Below are 19,311 nucleotides of genomic sequence, written 5' to 3'. Positions count from 1 at the left end.
CAAATACAGGAGGGTTAAAATAAGATTTTTATGGCTTTGAAGCGCAAAATTAGGTTCAAAAACATAAGATGACCTATCGGGTCATCACAATTAAAGAGAGTTACGTATACTTATATTTTAAGTTATCCATCCAATTGTATAAATATATTTTTAATATCATTAATTCATAGAACTTAAAGTTGTATTTTTTATACTATCTGTATAACAGCCCAGCCTACTAGTTATATTGTCCGTTTTGGACATAGGCCCGCACGACTTTAAAATGCGTCACTAGGGTCTAAGATATATTTACTTATGTACCTAACATCTTTTCCGTATTTTGTCAATGTAGAATTCACCTAGGGTGTCAAAGTCTGTATATAAAATTTTAATTCATTATCTATTAGTAAGGTACTTATTTTTCTTTTTCTCAAAGGAAAATTGACACAAAGACTATTCTCTAGATGGCTGATTAATTCTCATTGTCTCAAAAAGAATATGGACGCGTAGTCATAACTTCATAGTGATAAACAAAGGACGGTACCGAATCCCTTTGACTTCCCTTTGTTTTCTTCCTTTTTTCTTACCCTATATATACCCAAATTAATACTTTCCATTACAGAATAAATCTCTATTGCACTGTCTTATAATTTTATTTTATTTTGTACACAATAAATCTTAAAGAAGAAACACTAAAACTACTCAACATGGGAAGAATTCCTTGCTGTGAAAAAAATGGACTTAAGAAGGGTCCATGGACCTCAGAAGAAGATCAAAAGCTCATTGATTACATTCAAAAGCATGGTTGTGGAAATTGGAGGTTACTTCCCAAAAATGCTGGTATTTTTCATTACATTTTCTCTATTTAGTTCATTCTATGTACCTATTGGTCACATGTTCGAGCAGTGGAAACAACCACTAATGTTTGTATTACGGTAGACAGTGAAGAAGCTACATAGGTGGTCAATTGACCGCTCTTGGTCGAAAAATTACACTGTATATATAAGAAAATTTTTTGATTTTAATGGTATATAACATATATTGAACACCCTTTATCAGGGATTGTTTTTTCTTATTTCAAGTTTAAACACCCTAAATGATATTCCTGGCTTCGCCACTGACGATTGGTTGTATTTAACATCATACCTCTTAAGGTGCGGGCCTTCTCCGAATCATGCATAAAGACTAGATGCTTTGTGAATCGGACTGCCCTTTTTCTTTCTCTTTTCTCTCCAATTCATTAATCATTCTTAAACTTTTGCATGCATGAAGTAATAAATTTTCTTTAAACTTTAGGGCTTCAAAGGTGTGGAAAGAGTTGCAGGCTACGTTGGACCAACTATCTAAGGCCAGATATTAAAAGGGGAAAATTCTCTTTTGAAGAAGAGGAAACAATCATTCAACTTCATAGTATATTAGGCAACAAGTAAGTTGTTTGTTTAATCATAGAAAGTAGTATATATGAACTTTTTTCTTGTTCTCTATGTCTTTGGACTTACTTGAGTCATATATTTTACATATTTTAACTTCTAAACATTAATTGAAAACGATGTTTTATATTATCAGGTAACCTAAAAAATAACTATAAGTAACGGCTGATAATTAGTAGAATTTGTGGCTAAAAATAAAGTGGATAGCCTGCTATATATAATATGTTAAATTGCATTAATAATGTAAAAATTCCTTTAATATACATAAGTTACTCGATTCCAGAGTTCTATGTCTATCTTTGGTAGTTTGTTTTACTTACTTTTATCAAAATTTCTTTTTACCGTAGGTGGTCAGCAATTGCTGCTAGCTTGCCTGGAAGGACAGATAATGAAATCAAGAATTATTGGAATACTTATATTAGAAAAAAGCTTATGAGAATGGGAATTGACCCTGTGACACACTCTCCTCGTCTTGATCTTCTTGATTTTTCCTCCATCCTAAATTCTTATAATTCATCTCAAGTCAATATTTCAAGATTGATGGGATTGCAACCTATGGTAAATCGAGAAGTCTTGAAAATATTATCCACTTTTCTTTTATCATCACAATATACAGTGAAACCACCCGAATCCGTAGATCAAAAGAATATCCAAGAAAGTCAACGGTCATCGTTAGTCCAACTTAGTCAAACTCAAACTGCTACTCGAGATATTCCATGTATTCCGTTTTCTAGTGAAGCTCAACCAATGCAACAAGTAAACTTAGAGCAATTTTCATTAAATATTTCAAGCTATAGCTCACAAAATTACCAACTAGTAAATGATTGGCAAAACTAGGGTTACTATGAGCCAGATCAATCTGTCATGGATCCTTCGCCGTCCGATGCATCGACTTTTCAATCCAACGGCAGCAACAACGTAACATGATGAAATTCCAATATGTTATATCAAGATTTTCGACGCCTTCATCTACTCCATTGAATACAACTACTGAAGATGAGAGGGAAAGTTAGTGTAGCAACATGTTAAATTTTGATAATAAAAATATTTTGAATGTCAATTTAAATCACGCAAACAGTTCATCGGGATTCTTTTTTGCCTTTTTAGCTTTGGACATGTTGTACCATGAAAATATCTACCACGTTAATGTGACCTGGCTGGTCGTTTTGAGAGTTGTAGCCCCGTTCCCCCATTTACTGCCCATTCTCTGCTTAATTGTTGGGATGTGACTTGTCGGGGTAGTTGGTTCGAGTCAGGAGAGGTTTCGGAATGAGTTGAGACACTTAGTCTCAAGGTTGGAAACTTTAGTTGAAAAGGTTGACCGGATATTGAATTATGAGTAAACGACTATGTAATGGAGTTTTGATGGTTCCGTTAGCTCCGTTGAGTATTTTGGACATAGGAGCATGTCCGGATAGTGATTTGGGGGTCCGTGGTTAATTTAGGCTTGAAATGGCAAAAGTTGAAAATTTAGAAATTTGACCGAGAGTGGACTTTGTGGTTACCGGGCTCGGATTGGGGTACCGAAAGCTGGAGTAGGTACATGGTGTCATTTGTGGCTTATGTGCAAAATTTGAGGTCAATCGGACAAGATTTGATAGGTTTCGGCATTGAAGGTAGAGGTTAGAAGTTCAAAAGTTCATTAGGCTTGAATTGATGTGCGATTCATGGTTTTAACATTGTTTGATGTGATTTGAAGGCTCGACTAAGTTCATATCGCTTTTTAGGACTCATTCATATAATTGTTTGAGGTCCCAGCGGCCTCAGGAGGAGTTCGGATAGTTAACGGATCAAGTTTGGAAGTTGAGAGATTGCTGAAGCTCACCAGCTCTGGTGCAATTGCCCCTGCAAAGTGGTGATCGCAGGTGTGAGCGGGGAAAGCATAGATGCGGCCTGGAGTTGAGTGAGCAGTAGTCGCATGTGATGACCCAAAAGGTCATCACTTATTTTGGAAATAAATTATGTGTCCCGAGGCCTTAAAACCTCCCTTTTGTCTCACCTTAATTTGCGTGTGCAGTCTGGGCGTGTATCCGGAAAGACATTATGTGAAAATCTATGAAAAATGGTAAATTTTGCTTTTAAAATAAATTTAAGTTGACTTCGGTCAATATTTTGGGTAAACGGACCCTGACTCGTGATTTCACGGTCCCGGTGGGTCCGTAGAAAAATATGTGACTTGGGCGTATGCCCGGAATTGAATTCCGAGGTCCCAAGCCCGAGAAATGAATTTTTGAAGAAAAATTGTTTAACTGAAATTATAAGAGTTTTCAGCAATCTAAATGAGTTTGAATTTGATGGTATCGGGCCCGTATTTTGGTTCCGGAGCTCGGTACAGATCTTATATGGTATTTAGGTTGAGCCTGTAAAATTTGGTAAGAAATGGACTTGAAATGACGTGAATCGGACCTCGGTTGTTATGGAACTTAAGAGTTCATGATATTTTTCTTTGATTTTGATGCTAAATTCATAGTTATTGATATTATTTTGATGATTTGATCGCACGAGTAAGTCCGTATGATGTTTTTGGACTTGCATGCATGTTTGGTTTGGAGCCCCGAGGGTTCGGGTGAGTTTTGGATAGGCCACAGAGTGTTTTGAACTTAGGAAGTTTCAGATTTTCAACTGTTGTGTGTTGCAGGTCTGCAGGCTTCGCAATTGCTGCGAAGCTTGGCTCGCAATTTTGAGCTCGCATTTGCGAAAGACCCATCGCAATTGCGATGATGGGCTGGGGCATGAACCCTCGCATTTGCGAGGCTTATGTCGCAAATTCGACTTCAACAGGGACCGCAAATGCGAACAACTATTCGCAATTGCGCAGAAAGCACGATTCGCCCTACCTTCGCATTTGCGAAGCCTAGGCCGCATTTGCGAGTTCGCATTGCGAACCTGACTTCGCAAATGCGATATCTGTACCCATGCAAATTATAACTTAGCCAAAAATTCTTTATTTTTCAAACTTTCCAAAAATTCCTTATTTTTCAAACTTTCTCATTACCTAAACATCTTTGGACGATTTTTCAAAGGCAACTACTCTTCCAAATCGATTGTTAGTCATTTTTAACTCATTTTCTTTAATATTTAACATCTTTTCACATGATTTCAACTCAAAATCAAGGGTTTTCATGGGGAGAATTGGGTGTTTTGTGTAGAACTTAGGTTTTTCAAATTTTGGGGATTTGGACCTAGATTTGAGGTCCAATTTCAAAACAAATTATATATTTGGGTGAATAGGTGAATGTGTAATTGGGTTTTAGTTCGAACCTCGGGTTTTGACCATGTGGGCCCCGGGTCGATTTTTGACTTTTTGGAGAAATCATTGGAAAACTTATTTTCATGTATTAGAATTGATTCATTTAGCATTTATTGATATAATTAAGTAAATTGTGGCTAGATACAAACGAATCGGTGGTGGAAACAAGAGGTAAAGCGGTAGTTGAGGCTTGAATTGTGTTCGTGGCATCGAGGTAAGTGTTTGGTCTAACCTTAGCTTGAAGGATTAGGAATTGTGTCTTATTTACTATGTGTTAATTGTGGAGTACGACGTATAGGCATGGTGACAAGTATCTATACATCGGTGTCAAGCATGCCCGTGAGTCTCGTATTGTAATTGTTGTGACTCTGTTGTGATTTGTTCATGCTTAATATGTTGATTATCATTGTTAGATCCCTTGCCGGGATGTTATTGTTTATGATATCGTTTCCCTTGCCGTGATGTTATTATTTATGATATTGTTTCCCGTGCTGGGATGTTATTGTTTATGATATTGCCTCCCTTGCCGGGATGTTGTTGTTATACTCTTGTTCCCTTGCCGGGATTCTTGTATGATTGGTGTTGAATTGTAAATTGGATCGGGTGGCATGCCACCACAGTGATATTTGAAAAGGGATCGGGTTGCACGCCTGCAACAAGATATATGAAATAGGATCGGGTGGCACGCCACCATGGTGATATATGAAACGGGATTGGATTGCACGCCTGCAACAAGATATATCAAATGGGATTGGGTTGCATGCCTGCAACAAGATATATGAAATGGGATCGGGTGGCACACCGCCACGATGATATATGAAATGGGGTCGGGTTGCACGCCTGAACAAGATATATGAAATGGGATCGGGTTGCATGTCTGCAACAAGATATATAAAATAGGATCGGGTGGCACGCCGCCACGGTAATATTTTAAATGGGATCGGGTTGCATGCATGCAACAAGGAAGAAATGAAAGTGAATACTGTGTTTGTTTTCCTTATCATTGTTAGTAATTGAATTTTGGGTTCTTTACATTCCTCTTTGGTATTCTGTTCTTTTCTTATACTTCCCGCAGCATGCTTTCCCCCTCCTATCTTTAACTATAAATATCTGCTTTTATTTTTCCGATGCATATGATTTAACTGCACAGGTTTATTTGGTAGTCTGGTCCTAGCCTCGTCACTACTTCACCGGGGTTAGGCTAGACACTTACCAACACTTGAGGTTGGTTGTGCTGATACTACACTCTACACTATGTGTAGATCCCGGAGCTGTAGCTTTTGGACCGCAGTGAGGTTGTTGTCTTCAGTCCAACAGGCGACTCGAGGTAGTCCTGCAGGTGTCTGCAGGACTTGGCGTCTCCTTCTATCATTTCCTTCTGTTTTTACTTATTCAGAGACAAATTCATGTATTTTTATTCAGACTTTATTTGTAGTATTCGTAGATGGTCCGTGACTTTGTGACATCAAATTCTAGGTAGTGTTGTATTTCGGATTCATGTAGAAATGTTTGGTTAAACTATTAAGTTTTCATCTTCCGCATTTCTGGTTATTTTAATTATTCCGCTGTTTGATCTCCTATTATATTGAACTATTGAAAATTCTTAATAACAAGGGTAATAAATTTATAACACTCGGTTTGCCTAGCTTTCACGAGTAGGCGCCATCACGACTCCCGAGAGTGGGAAATCCGGGTCGTGACAAGTTTAGGTTCTATCATGACTCCTGAGGGTGGGAAATCCGAGTCGTGACATCGCAGGTGTGACAAATGGAGCACAGAAGCGGGATTTGATTAGGGGACAATGGAGCGCAGATGCGGAAGAATTTCCACAGGTGCAGGCACGCACCTGTGTGTGGGTGATCACGGAAGCGGAGGCAGTGGAATCTTGGCAAACCGCAGATGCGGGAGATTTCTTGCACCTGCGAGGCCGCAGGTGCGAAAGCACTGGGCAGAGTATTAATTTCGAGGGTTTCATGATTTTCATCATTATGGACATTTCAAGCTCGGGATTAGGCGATTTTTGAGAGGATTTTCGAGGGATTTCTTGAGCTAAGACACTTGTGGTTATTTTTATCCAATAATTATGTTTTCCCATTGAATTCCCCACATAATTTGTGTATTTTTTAGGTGTAATTTTGGGAGTTAGAGGATAGGGATTTGGAGAGCCTAATTTGGTGATTTGAGTGACAAATTAGTATCGGATTTTGGTAAATTTGGTATGGTTGGACTCTGATCGAAGCCTACCCTGCACTACTATTGAGTTGCGAGAGAGGGTCGAAGCAGCTTTTACCCGATTTAGGGTCGGGTCGATTTTCACAGAGAGCTAGAAGTTGGAGTCGGGTATCTATCTAGTTTGGAGTCGTGTATGTGTTCCAAATTACACTTCTAAACATTTTTGGGTTTTTATTTTACTTCTACTTTTATCAAACTACAATGGTAAATAAAACTAGAATAAGCTAAGAGTAAAATGTTGCAGGTTGTTCAAATGGTTTAAAAGGCACTAGGGTAGTGACTTTCGCCTAGGTGGTCAATTGACGGATACTTGAGTCTAAGGCATGATTGATATATTTGGGGAGTATGATATAACTGTTGCACGATTTTACCCACTCTACACCTCTCGGTGGTTCAAGTGATTTTGCCCGAATTGACTTTCTCAAGACCAATTGGGTATGCAAATTTGCACAAGCAATCAAGGTTCAAATCGGGTATTACTCTCTCGAGGTTTAACCCTTTAATTGGAGCTATCAATCTCTTGAGTACGCCCCAATTCCTTGTTGGACCAATTTCAGAAACTCAAGCTCTCTTTCTCAAGAAGAGATTAGGTCAACTAAACACAAACTAGTGTTTGCAACCACTAATTCAGCAATTAAACATGAAATTAGCCCAAATATCAAACACTCATAGTCAATCTAGCCCTAAAACACAAAACCCCTGAATTGCCCACACTAGGCCCTAGCTTATGGGTTTAGCCACTCATAATTAAAGAAGAAAAGCAAGAAATAGATGAAGAACAACTCATATTAATTAATTACTAAGATAAACAAGAAGATTCGATGTTGAAATGTAGATAAAATTGCCCAAAATAGCTAAAATATTCGAACCCACGAGCGCAGCTCTTAGCTAAAACTATCTGATGGCCTAAAAATAGGAAAAGAAGCTATTTGTACTAAGCTAAAAAATCTGGACAAAAATAAGCATGTGGGGCTAGTGCGGACCGCACAAAATCACGTGCGCCCGCACTAAGGCTCTTGACATAAAAATCCATCTCTCTGAACTCAGGCAATGCGGACCGCACAGAATGGAGTGCGACCGGAGGCTTCTAGTGCGGTCCGCATGAAATGGAGCGCGTACCGTATTGGCTTGAAACTCGGAACTGGCAACTCTCTGATCCTTCTTACTGCGGACCGCACTAAATCGAGTGTGTCCGCATTGATCCCAGTGCGGACCGCACAAAGCCTATTGCGGCCATATTGCTCTTTTTGCCTAAATATCATACTCTATGAACCTCACTTGTGTGGACCGCTCAGAATGGTGTGCGGCCGCACTGGCCCTGTTTTGTCTGTGCTTTGTCTTGTCTTGATACTTGTGCAAGTTTCACTCCTTTTGAGATGATCTTTGACATCTTGTCACCTTGTTGATCAAACCTGCAATCAAGCACACTTGTGAGCTTTTGGGACTATTTTGTATGTATTTCTAATCAAAACTTAAGCAAGAAGGAGTATAAAATATATCAAAATCCCTAGTTATCAGACTCGTGGTTGAATGAGCTTCCAGATTTTGTAACTTTTATCGGATTTTGAGATATGGACCTGGGGATCGACTTTTGAATTGACTTTTTGACTGTTGATTAAGAACTTTGTATTTTCTTATGGAATTGATTTCTTTAGATCGTGTTGATTGTATCGAACTGTTTGGTGCTAGATTCGAGGCATTCAAGGGCCGTTTCGCGAGGCAAGGGCATATTGAAGTAGAGATTTTCATGGTTTGAGGTAAGTAACACTTCTAAACTTGGTTCTGAGAGTATGAAACCCCAAATTTCGTGCTATGTGCTTGATGTTGAGGTGACGGGCTTGTAGGCGTGCACCATAGAAATTGTGATTTAGTCATTTCCCTGGAACCGCATAGCTATTTTATTTGAACACTTTTGTTGACTTTATGTGTTAGAGCACTTGAGCTGTGATTCATGCTAGGAATCATGTTTAGGCTATATGTTGATACTATTGTGACCCATAGTGGTCATTCTTTGTTGTTGAGTTATCTGTTTAATTGCAATTGTGTACTCAGTCAAATTCATCATTTCGTGTTATATTTCAGTCTCTGTTATATATATTGTCACATCTCGTATCATTGATTAGGCTGTTTAGCATGAGTGTGTTGAGCTCGAGAGACTAGAGATATTGATGATTGAGTTGGGGCCTGAGTGTCGCACTGTGAGTGGTATATATATATGTGTGTGTGTGTGTGTGTGTGTGTGTGTGTGGATCGCATGGCAGGTGACTGGGCCCATATATATATATATATATATATATATATATATATATATATATATATATATATATGGGGGGGATCGGTTTGCACGACGCAACGAGCCTTATGGCTATATATGTATGGATCGGGTTACAAGCCACAACAAGCCTTATGGCTATATATATGTGGATCGGGTTGTACGCAGCAATAAGCCCTATGGCTATATAGATGTGGATCGGGTTGTAGGCCGCAACACACCTTATGGCTATATACAATGCTGAGTGACTGAGTGTGGCGAGCGAGGATTGAGACGGGCAGATTGAGCGCTCTCAGAGTGTGAGTACTTGGGATTTCACTATGTTGCATCACATACTGTATTCATCTTGGCATGTAGATATAGAGATGTCATACTCTTCCTATTAGCCACACTTAACCTATTTTACCTATGTTGAGCTTAATTGTTGAACCTAGAAGCATGTTTACTTTCTATATAGTTAAACTCTGTATTTTTACTATATTGTTTGAGCTCGTCACTGCTGTCAGATCATAGGTTAGACTTGTTATTTATTAAGTTAGTTGTACTCACGCTACACCCTACACTTCGTGTGTAGATTCAGGTGTTTCTGAGCATGACAGTTGTTAATTCCTAGCGTTCCATCAATTCGGAGATCATCGAGGTAGCTGCCTTGGCGTCCGTAGACCTTGACTCTCCTCTTTTATCTTTTAGTCTTGTTTATACTATTCTACTTTCCAAGACAGTGTTCCATTGGTAAGACCGTGTTGTTATGTAGATGCTCATGTACTCCGTGACACCCGGATCTTTTGGGAGAATTTTGTACTGAGTTTCGATGTTTATTTCCAGTTTATGCAGGATTCTTACTTATTTAAACCTATTTCCATATATTTGAAATTTTAAAAATGTTGGTATGTGTGAGATGTCGACTTGTACCATGATAGGCGCCATCACAACATGTTGGTTTTGGGTCGTGACAAGTTGGTATCAAAGCCAAGGTTACATAGGTCTCATGAGTTATGAGAAGGTTTAGTAGAGTCTTGCGGATCAGTACGGAGACGTCTGTACTTATCTTTGAGAGGCTGTAGAACCCTTAGGAAAACTTCACATTCTTGTATTTTTGTCGTGCTTATTGTTGATTCGGGGAACTAAATTTCTGTTATTCTATTCTCTCATAGATGGTGAAAACACGTGCTACCGGACAAGATGGATAGCCACCAGTACCATCGACTAGGGCTACGAAAGGTCGGGGTCACGGTAGGGGACGCAATAGGTATAGAGGTGTAGCTCGTACAACAGCTAGAGCAGCACCTGCAGATCCACCAGTTGCCCCAGCTCAGGAGAAGGTTCCAGATATGGGTGAGCCGGTGGGACTAGCTCAGGCACCAGCTGTGCCTATTGTGATTCCAGGCCTTTAGGAGGCTCTGACCTTGATATTGGCTGTTTGCACTGGCCTTGCTCATGCGGTCTCAATTCTAGCCGCAGTAGCCAATTCTCAGGCAGGGGGAGGTACTCAGAATCCCACCGCCCGTACTCCAGAGCGGGTGATACAGGGAGTTCAGACACTGGGGGTACTACCAGCCCAGTTAGTTTCAGTTGCCCAGGCCTAGTTGTGTCCCGTTTTGACTGATGATGAGCAGAGGAGACTAGAGAGATTTGGGAGACTCTTGCCTCCATCTCTTTCAGTGAGGCTTAGTCTGAGGATACCCAGGACTTCTTTGATAGGTGCCAGTGGATTCTTCACACGGCAGGTATTCTGGAGACCAATAAGGTCTCATTCACTACTTTTCAGTTTACTAGGGATACCTTCAGATGATGGGAGGCTTATGAGAGGCACAGACCGGTCTGGTGTAGCACTACTTACATGGCATGAGTTCTCTATTCTTTTATTGGAGAAGTTTGTGTTATAGTCTCGTAGGGAGGAGCTGCGTAGACAGTTTAAGCAGCTACGTCAGGATGGTATGTCTATGACCTAGTATGAGATGAGGTTTTTCGAATTGGCTCGTCATGCAATTTGGTAGGTTCTAATTGAGAGGGAGAGGATTAGGAGGTTTATTGATGGCCTCACCTATTAGTTGCGATTGCTTATGACTCGGAAAAGGATATTCGATGCTACGTTTGACGAGGTAGTTGATATTGCTCAGAAAATATAGATGATTCGTAGTCAGGAGCATGAGGAGAGGGAGGCCAAGAGGCCTCGTGGTTTGGGCGGTTTCAGTGGTATTTCTTTTGGGGGCAGTTCCACCACAGCAGGGGTCATCCTTATAGGCTCAGGTGGCCCATCCAGTTCATCTTGGGGCATTATCCATCCATGGTTCATACAATGCCCGTCCAGGTCAGTCATCTCTCAGCTCATAGTTCTTCTCGTGCTCCTTCAGTTCAGGGTTCATCTGCATCGGGTTCTTCTAGTAGGTATTCTGGTTCTCGGGGCCCGATCCAGTCTTCACCACCATTGTCGGATCAGGGTTGCTACGAGTGTGGGGAGCTTGGTCATATCAGGAGGTAGTGTCCCCATCTCTTGGGAGGTCTAGTTCACCAGAGGGTCCAGGCTATGACTTCAACACCAGTTACATCACCACCCGCCTACCCAGCTCAGGGTGGAGCTCAGGCAGCTAAGGGTCGCCCTAGAGGGGGAGGCCGATCAGATGGCGGTTAGGCCCGATTCTATGATATTCCTTCTAGGGCAGATGTCGTTATTTCAGACACAGTGATCACATATATTGTCTTAGTATGCCACAAGGATGCTTCTGCATTATTTGACCCTGGTTCCACTTATTCGTATGTATCATCATATTTTTCTTATTATCTAGATATGCCTCATGAGCCCTTAGTGTCATTTGTTCATGTATCTACACCAGTGGGTGATACTATTATTGTGGACCATATATATCGGTCGTGTGTAGTGACTATTGGGGGATTGGAGACTAGATTTGATCTCTTATTGCTTAGTATGGTCGATGTCGACGTGATCTTGGGTATGGATTGGTTGTCTCCATGTCATGCTATTTTGAATTGTCACGCTAAGACTGTGACATTGGCGATGTCGGGATTTCCAAGGATCAAGTAGAGAGGTTCTCTAGATTATGTTCCCATCAGGGTGATTTCTTATTTGAAGGCCCAATGGATGGTTGGGAAGGGATGTCTAGCATATTTGTCCTTTATAAGGGATGTTGGTGCTGATACGCCTACTATTGATTATGTCCTAGTGGTACGAGATTTTTTGGATGTGTTTCCTGTACACCTGTCAAGCATGTCGCTCGACATGGATATTGATTTTGGTATTGACTTGGTGTCGGTCACTCAGTCCATTTTTATTCCTCTGTATCGTATGGCACCAGTTGAGTTGAACGAGTTGAAAGAGCAGCTTCAGGAATTTCTTGATAAGGGGTTTATTAGGCCTAGTGTGGCGCCTTGGGTTTCACCGATTCTGTTTGTGAAGAAGAATGATGGTACTATGCGAATGTGCATTGACTATAGGCAGTTGAACAAAGTTACAATCAAGAACAAGTATCCTTTGCCACACATTGATGATCTATTTGACCAGCTACAGGGAGCGAAAGTGTTCTCTAAGATTGATTTGAGATCTGGGTGTCACCAGCTGAAGATTCGGGACTCGGATATTATAAGTATAGCATTTAGAACCCGTTATGGTCATTATGAGTTCCTTGTGATGTCTTTTGGGCTGACCAATGCCCTAGCAGTATTCATGTATATGATGAACAGTGTATTTCAACCTTATCTCGGCTCGTTTGTTATAGTCTTCATTGACGATATCCTGGTGTACTCTTGTAGCCAGGAGGACCATTCCAGCATTTGAAGATTGTGTTACAGTGGCTAAGGGAGGAGAAACTTTATGCCAAGTTCTCCAAGTGTGAGTTTTGGCTTAGTTCGGTGGTATTCTTGGGGCATGTGGTGTGAGTGAGGGGATTAATCTGGATTCGAAAAAGATAGAGGCAGTTTAGAGTTGGCCCAGACCATCCTCAGCTACAGAAATTCGGAGCCTTCTCTGCTTGGCCAGTTATTATCGTCGCTTTGTGGAGGGTTTCTCGTCTATTGCATCGCCTTTTGACCAAATTGACCCAGAAGGGTGCTCCTTTTAGGTGGTCGGATGAGTGTGAGGAGAGCTTTCATAAGCTCAAGACTGGCTTGACCACAACTCCAGTTCTAGTTTTGCCTTCAACGTCAGGCTCTTATACAGTGTATTGTGATGTTTCTCGGATTGGGATTGGGTATGTCTTGATGCAGGGAGGTAGAGTAATTACTTATGCTTCATGTCAGTTAAAGCCCCATGAGAAGAACCACCCCGTTCATGATTTGGAGTTGGCTGCCATCGTTCATGCATTGAAGATTTGGAGGCACTATCTCTGTGGTGTGTCTTGTAAGGTATTTACAGATCATCGGAGCCTCCAACACTTGTTCAAACAAAAGGATCTAAATTCTAGGCAACGATGATGGTTGGAGCTGCTAAAGGACTATAATATTACTATTTTGTATCATCCTGGAAAAGCCAATGTGGTGGTCAATGCCTTGAGTAGAAGATGGTGAGTATGGGTAGCCTTGAATTCATTCCTGTTGGTGAGAGACCTCTTGTAGTTGATGTTCAGGCCTTAGCCAACCAGTTTGTGAGATTAAATATTTCGGAGCCTAGTCAATTTCTAGCTTGTGTGGTTTCTCAGTCTTCCTTATATGATCGCATCAGAGAGCACCAGTATGATGATCCCTATTTGCTTGTCCTTAAAGACACGATTCAGCACGGTGATGCCAAAGATGTTACTATTGGGGATGATAGGGTGTTGCTGATGCAGGTTCAGATTTTTGTACCTAATGTATATGGGCTATGTGAGTTGATTCTTGAGGAGGCCCATAGCTCCCGGAATTTCATTCATCCAGGTGCCGCGAAGATGTACCAAGACTTGAGGCAACATTATTGGTAGAGGAGAATGAAGAAGGATATAGTGGGGTTTGTAGCTCGGTGCCTAAATTGTTAGCAGGTGAAGTATAGCATATGAGAACAGGCGGATTGCTTCAGAGGCTTGAGATTCTGGAATGGAAGTGGGATCATATCACCATGGATTTTGTAGTTGGGCTTCCACGGACTTCGAGGAAGTTTGATGCTATTTGGTTATTGTGGATCGGCTGACCAAGTCCGCTCACTTCATTCCAGTTGGGACGACTTATTCTTCAGAGCGAGTTGCTGAGATTTACATCGCGAGATTGTTCGCCTTCACGGTGTGCTGGTGTCCATCATTTCAGATCGAGGCACGCAGTTTACATCGCAGTTTTGGAGAGCCGTGCAGCGAGAGTTGTGTACCCAGGTTGAGTTGAGCACATCATTTTACCCTCAGACGGACGGATAGTCCGAGCGCACTATTCAGATATTGGAGGATATGCTACGTGCTTGTGTCATAGATTTCGGGGGTTCTTGGGATCAGTTTCTGCTGCTCGCGGAGTTTGCCTACAACTACAGCTACCAGTCGAGCATTCACATGGCTCCATATGAGGCTTTGTATGAGAGATATTGTCGATCTCCGGTGAGTTGGTTTGAACCAGGGAAGGCTAGGGTATGGGGTACTGACTTGGTTCAGGATGCTTTGGATAAGGTTAAATTGGTTCAGGATCGGCTTCGCACGGCGCAGTCTGGATAGAAGAGTTATGCCGATAGGAAGGTTCATGATGTTGCTTACATGGTTGGGGAGAAGGTACTGCTAAAGATTTTACCCATTAAAGGTGTTATGAGGTTCGGGAAAAAAGGCAAGTTAAGCCCTCGGTATATTGGGCCATTTGAGATGCTTCAGAGGATTAGAGATGTGGTTTACAAGCTTGCCTTACCACCTAGTATGTCGAGTGTAAATCCAGTATTTCATGTTTGTATGCTTCGGAAGTATGTCGGCGTTCCGTCTTATGTTTTGGATTTTAGCACGGTTCAGTTGGATGATGATTTGACTTATGACGTGGAACCGATGGCCATTTTGGGTCGGCAGGTTCGAAAGTTGAGGTCAAAGGACATATCTTCAATGAATATGCAGTGGAGAGGTCAGTCAGATGAGAAGGATACTTGGGATACGAGCGTGAGATGCGGAGTAGATATCCACGCTTATTTGAGACTCCATGTACGTTTCTAGACCCGTTCGAGGATGAACATTTATTTAAGAGGGGGAGGATGTAACGACCCGGCCGATCGTTTTGAGAGTTATAGCCTCGTTCCCCCATTTACTGCTCATTCTATGCTTAATTATTGTTATGTGACTTGCTTAATTATTGTTATGTGACCCACATTGGTCGTTCTTTGCTGTTGGGTTATCTGTTTAATTGCAGTTGTGTACTCAATCAAATTCATCATTTTGTGTTATATCTCAATCTCTATTATATATATTGTCACATCTCGTATCATTGATTAGGGATGTTTAGCATGAGTATGGTGAGCCCGAGAGACTGAAGAGATTGGTGATTGAGTTGGGGCCTGAGTACTGTACTGTGAGTGATATCTATATATATGTGGACTGGGTTGCACGTCGCAACAAGCCTTATGGCTATATATATATATATGTGTGTGTGTGTGTGGATCGGGTTGCATGCCACAATGAGCCCTATGGCTATACATATGTGGATCAGGTTGCACGCCGCAATAAGCCTTATGGCTCTATACAGTGCTGAGTGAATGAGTGTGGCAAGCGAGGGTTGAGGCAACCAGATTGAGCACTCAGAGAGTGTGAGTACTTAAGATTTCACTGTGTTACATCACATACGGTATTCACCTTGGCATATAGATATAGAGATGTCATACTCTTCCTATCGGTCACACTTCACCTATTTTATTTATGCTGAACTTAACTGTTGAACCTAGAAGCATGTCTACTTTCTGTATTTTTACTGTATTGTGTGAGCTCGTCACTACCGTCAGACCACAGGTTAGACTTGCTACTTATTGAGTTGGTTGTACTCACGCTATACCCTACACTTTGTGTGCAGATCCAGGTGTTTTCGGGCATCGCGGTTGTTGGTTCCTGGCGTTCCATCAGTTCGAAGATCATCGAGGTAGCTGCCTTGGCGTACGTAGGCCTTGACTCTCTTCTTTTATCTTTCTTGTTTATATTGTTCTACTTTCCTAGACAGTGTTCTATTGGTTAGACTGTGTTATTATGTAGATGCTCGTGTACTTCGTGACACTCAGATCTTTAGGGAGAATTTTGTATTGAGTTTCAATGTTTATGTCCAGTTTTTACGAGATTCTTACTTATTTAAACCTATTTTCGTATATTTGAAATTTTAAAAATATTGGTATGTATGAGATGTCGGCTTGTCTAGTATCATGATAGGCGTCATCAAGACATATTGAGTTTTGGATCGTGACATTTAATTTATTCTTCCAATTTTATTTAAGCTCTCTCAAATTAGAAGTTTGGAATGCTATATTTTAATTATCATTCGTTGTCTCTACCTATTTTTTCCTTGCACACATATTTTTGCATTCAGTAGACATCCAAGAGACAGATAATACCACAAGAAACAAGATAAAACAACAAGAACAATAACAAATTCAGTGAAATTCAACAGTTTAAAATCATATTTATATGAATAACGGCAAAACAACGCAAAAATGTGAAGTTGGTGGTTGCTTAGATTCCAACAGTCAAGTTACCGGTGACAGTGTCGCTGCTTATGACGGCGGGCGATTAGGAAGGTGACACTAGTTCTATTTTCTTGACTTTCACATACAAATAAAGTAATCAATAATTGCATGGATTGTTAGTAAAATTGGAAAATGACTTTGCGTGTCTTCACTTCATCAAATTCTTTTCAAAGAAATTGAGTACTAGCACGTATGGCTATGGATACTGCAAACAGGCTTTCTGCAATTGCTGCTGAAATGGGTCGGTCCATGGATTTTCCTTCCTTTTCTTTTGCTGCATTTCGCTCAAAGGGTTGAAGGGAGATAGTGCATCAAGCTGTTCGCAAGGGCCAACTTGATCCTCTTCCCCAGAGATCTCAGATGAGGGAACCCTGGGAGAGTCGCCGACTCCAACTACCGTCCATGTACGATCCATACTAGATCTGACCAACTGCCCATCCTTAAGTAAAGGTTTTGGACCAAAGAAGCAATTTAGGACGATTTTTGATTTTTTGTGTGCAAATATCCACGCTGTCTTCAAGAATTGGGGCGATGGGCTCCGATTCACCTAATTTTATGGCCCGTTAGAGACGACCTAATGAACAATAGTCATTACTTCGCCATGATTGTTCCTCGTTTTGTTGACGTCTTATAGCTATAAAGCAGGAATTCAAGACGATTTCCAATTTTTTGTGTGCTAATGTCCATGTCATCTTTATGAATTCGGAGAACGAGTTTCGAATCGCCTAAAATTTTGTGGGCCATCATAAATGAACAATGGTCATCATTTAGCCATGACCATTCCTTATTTTTTGGCATTTTAGGGGCCCCAAAATAGGAATTTAGGATAATTTTTAATTTTTCATTGGTAAATATCCACGCCATCTTCATGAATTCGGACGACGGGCTGAATCACCTACAATTTTATGCGTCCATCAGAAATGACCTAATAAACAATAGTCATCGCTTAGTCGTGATCGTTCCTCATTTTTTGGCGTTTTAGGACTATAAAACATGAACTCAGGATAATTTTCAAATTTTCGTGTGCTAATATCCACACCATCATCATGAATTCGAGGGAAGGGCTTCGAATTGTCTAAAATTGTGGGCCCATCAGAAACAACCTAATGAAAAATAACCATCGCTTTGCCATGAATGTTCATCATTTTTTGGTGTTTTAGGGTCATAAGACAGGAATTCAGGACGATTTTCAATTTTTCATGTGCTAATATCTAAGTCGTCTTCATGAATTCGGGCGACGGCCTCCGAATCGCTTAAAATTTTACGGGTCCATCAGAAATAACCTAATGAACAATAGTCATCACCTTCGCCATGTCTGTTCCTAGTTTTTTGGCATTTTAGGGGCATAAAATAGGATTTCCAATTTTTTCTATGCTAATGTCCATTCCATCATTATGAACTCAGGCAACGGGCTCCGAATCGCCTAAACTTTTGTGGACCTATTAGAAAAACCTAATAAATAATTTTCATCGCTTCTCCATGACCGTTCCTTATTTTTGGCGCTTTAAGAGCCTTAAAATAGGAATTCAAGACGATTTTCAATTTTCCGTATGTCCACGCCATCTTAATGAATTCGGGCGACAAGCTCTAAATCGCCTAAAATTTTGTGGGTCCATTAGAAATGACCTAATGAATAATACTCATCGCTTTGTCGTGGTCGTTCATCGTTTTTTGGCATTTTAGGGCAATAAAACAAGAATTCATGATGATTTCAAATCTTTTGTGTGCTCATGTCCACACGATCTTCATGAATTCGGGCGAGGGGCTCTGAATCGCCTAAAATTTTGTGGGCCAATCAGAAATGACCAAATGAATATTAGTCATTGCTTTGCCATGACTGCGTCTTATGTTTTGGCGTTTAGGGCACAAAGCATGAATTCATGACTATTTTTAATTTTTCATGTGTTAATGTCCACGCCATTTTCATGAATTCGGGTGATGGGCTCTGAATCGCCTAAAATTTTGTGCCCCATCAGAAATGACCTAATGAACGATAGTTCTCTCCACCATGATTATTCCTTATTTTTGGCATTTTAGGAACATAAAACATGAATTTACGATGATTTCTAATTTTTCGTGATTGTTCATCGATTTTTGACGTTTTAGGATGATAAAATAGGAATTCAAGATGATTTCTAATTTTTCATACCTTAATGTACACACCATTTTCATGATTTCGGGCGACAGGCTCTGAATGGCTTTAAATAAAAGGTAATTTGGGTTAATTCTTCTGAGTTTGTTTCTCACTAGAGTGAGTACCCTCCTCGCCTTTTAAAAGGGTATTGGTTTTTTGCTGCTCGTATAAAATTTGTAGTTGACAGCTTATTACTTGAACAAGAAAATACAAAATAATTTAAGAATTCTATGCTCCTAATAGAAATTATAGCTTCGCCTTGTGGTCATGGCTCAAATCTACTAACCAAAGAATAATCACGAGTACGAAGAGCAAACTATTAGTAAATATTTTTTGCTCCTCATTTCAGTTGAGCCTACATTTGCTCTAGGTGATTTGCACAAATAGACACTTAAGTGTCACTATTGA

General features: G+C 40.5%; 2 protein-coding genes across 2 annotated transcripts; both read left to right on the top strand.

Moving 5' to 3' along the window:
* Positions 1-686: 686 nt before the first annotated feature.
* LOC104232194 (transcription factor MYB102-like) lies at positions 687-2,422 on the top strand. Its single transcript, XM_070156653.1, has 4 exons — positions 687-819; positions 1,276-1,405; positions 1,757-2,225; positions 2,321-2,422. The coding sequence occupies exons 1-4, from the start codon at positions 687-689 to the stop codon at positions 2,420-2,422; spliced, it is 834 nt and encodes a 277-aa protein (XP_070012754.1).
* A 12,401-nt stretch (positions 2,423-14,823) lies between these two features.
* On the top strand, positions 14,824-15,261 carry LOC138878683 (uncharacterized). Its single transcript, XM_070158370.1, has one exon. It carries the CDS (start codon positions 14,824-14,826, stop codon positions 15,259-15,261), a length of 438 nt encoding a protein of 145 aa, XP_070014471.1.
* The last annotated feature ends 4,050 nt before the right edge of the window (positions 15,262-19,311 follow it).

The sequence above is a fragment of the Nicotiana sylvestris genome, chromosome 9 (assembly GCF_000393655.2).
Source record: "Nicotiana sylvestris chromosome 9, ASM39365v2, whole genome shotgun sequence".
In the NCBI taxonomy this organism is placed as follows: domain Eukaryota; kingdom Viridiplantae; phylum Streptophyta; class Magnoliopsida; order Solanales; family Solanaceae; genus Nicotiana; species Nicotiana sylvestris.
The sequence above is the reverse complement of the archived record's forward strand: the minus strand, read 5'-3'. Positions and strand labels throughout refer to the sequence as shown.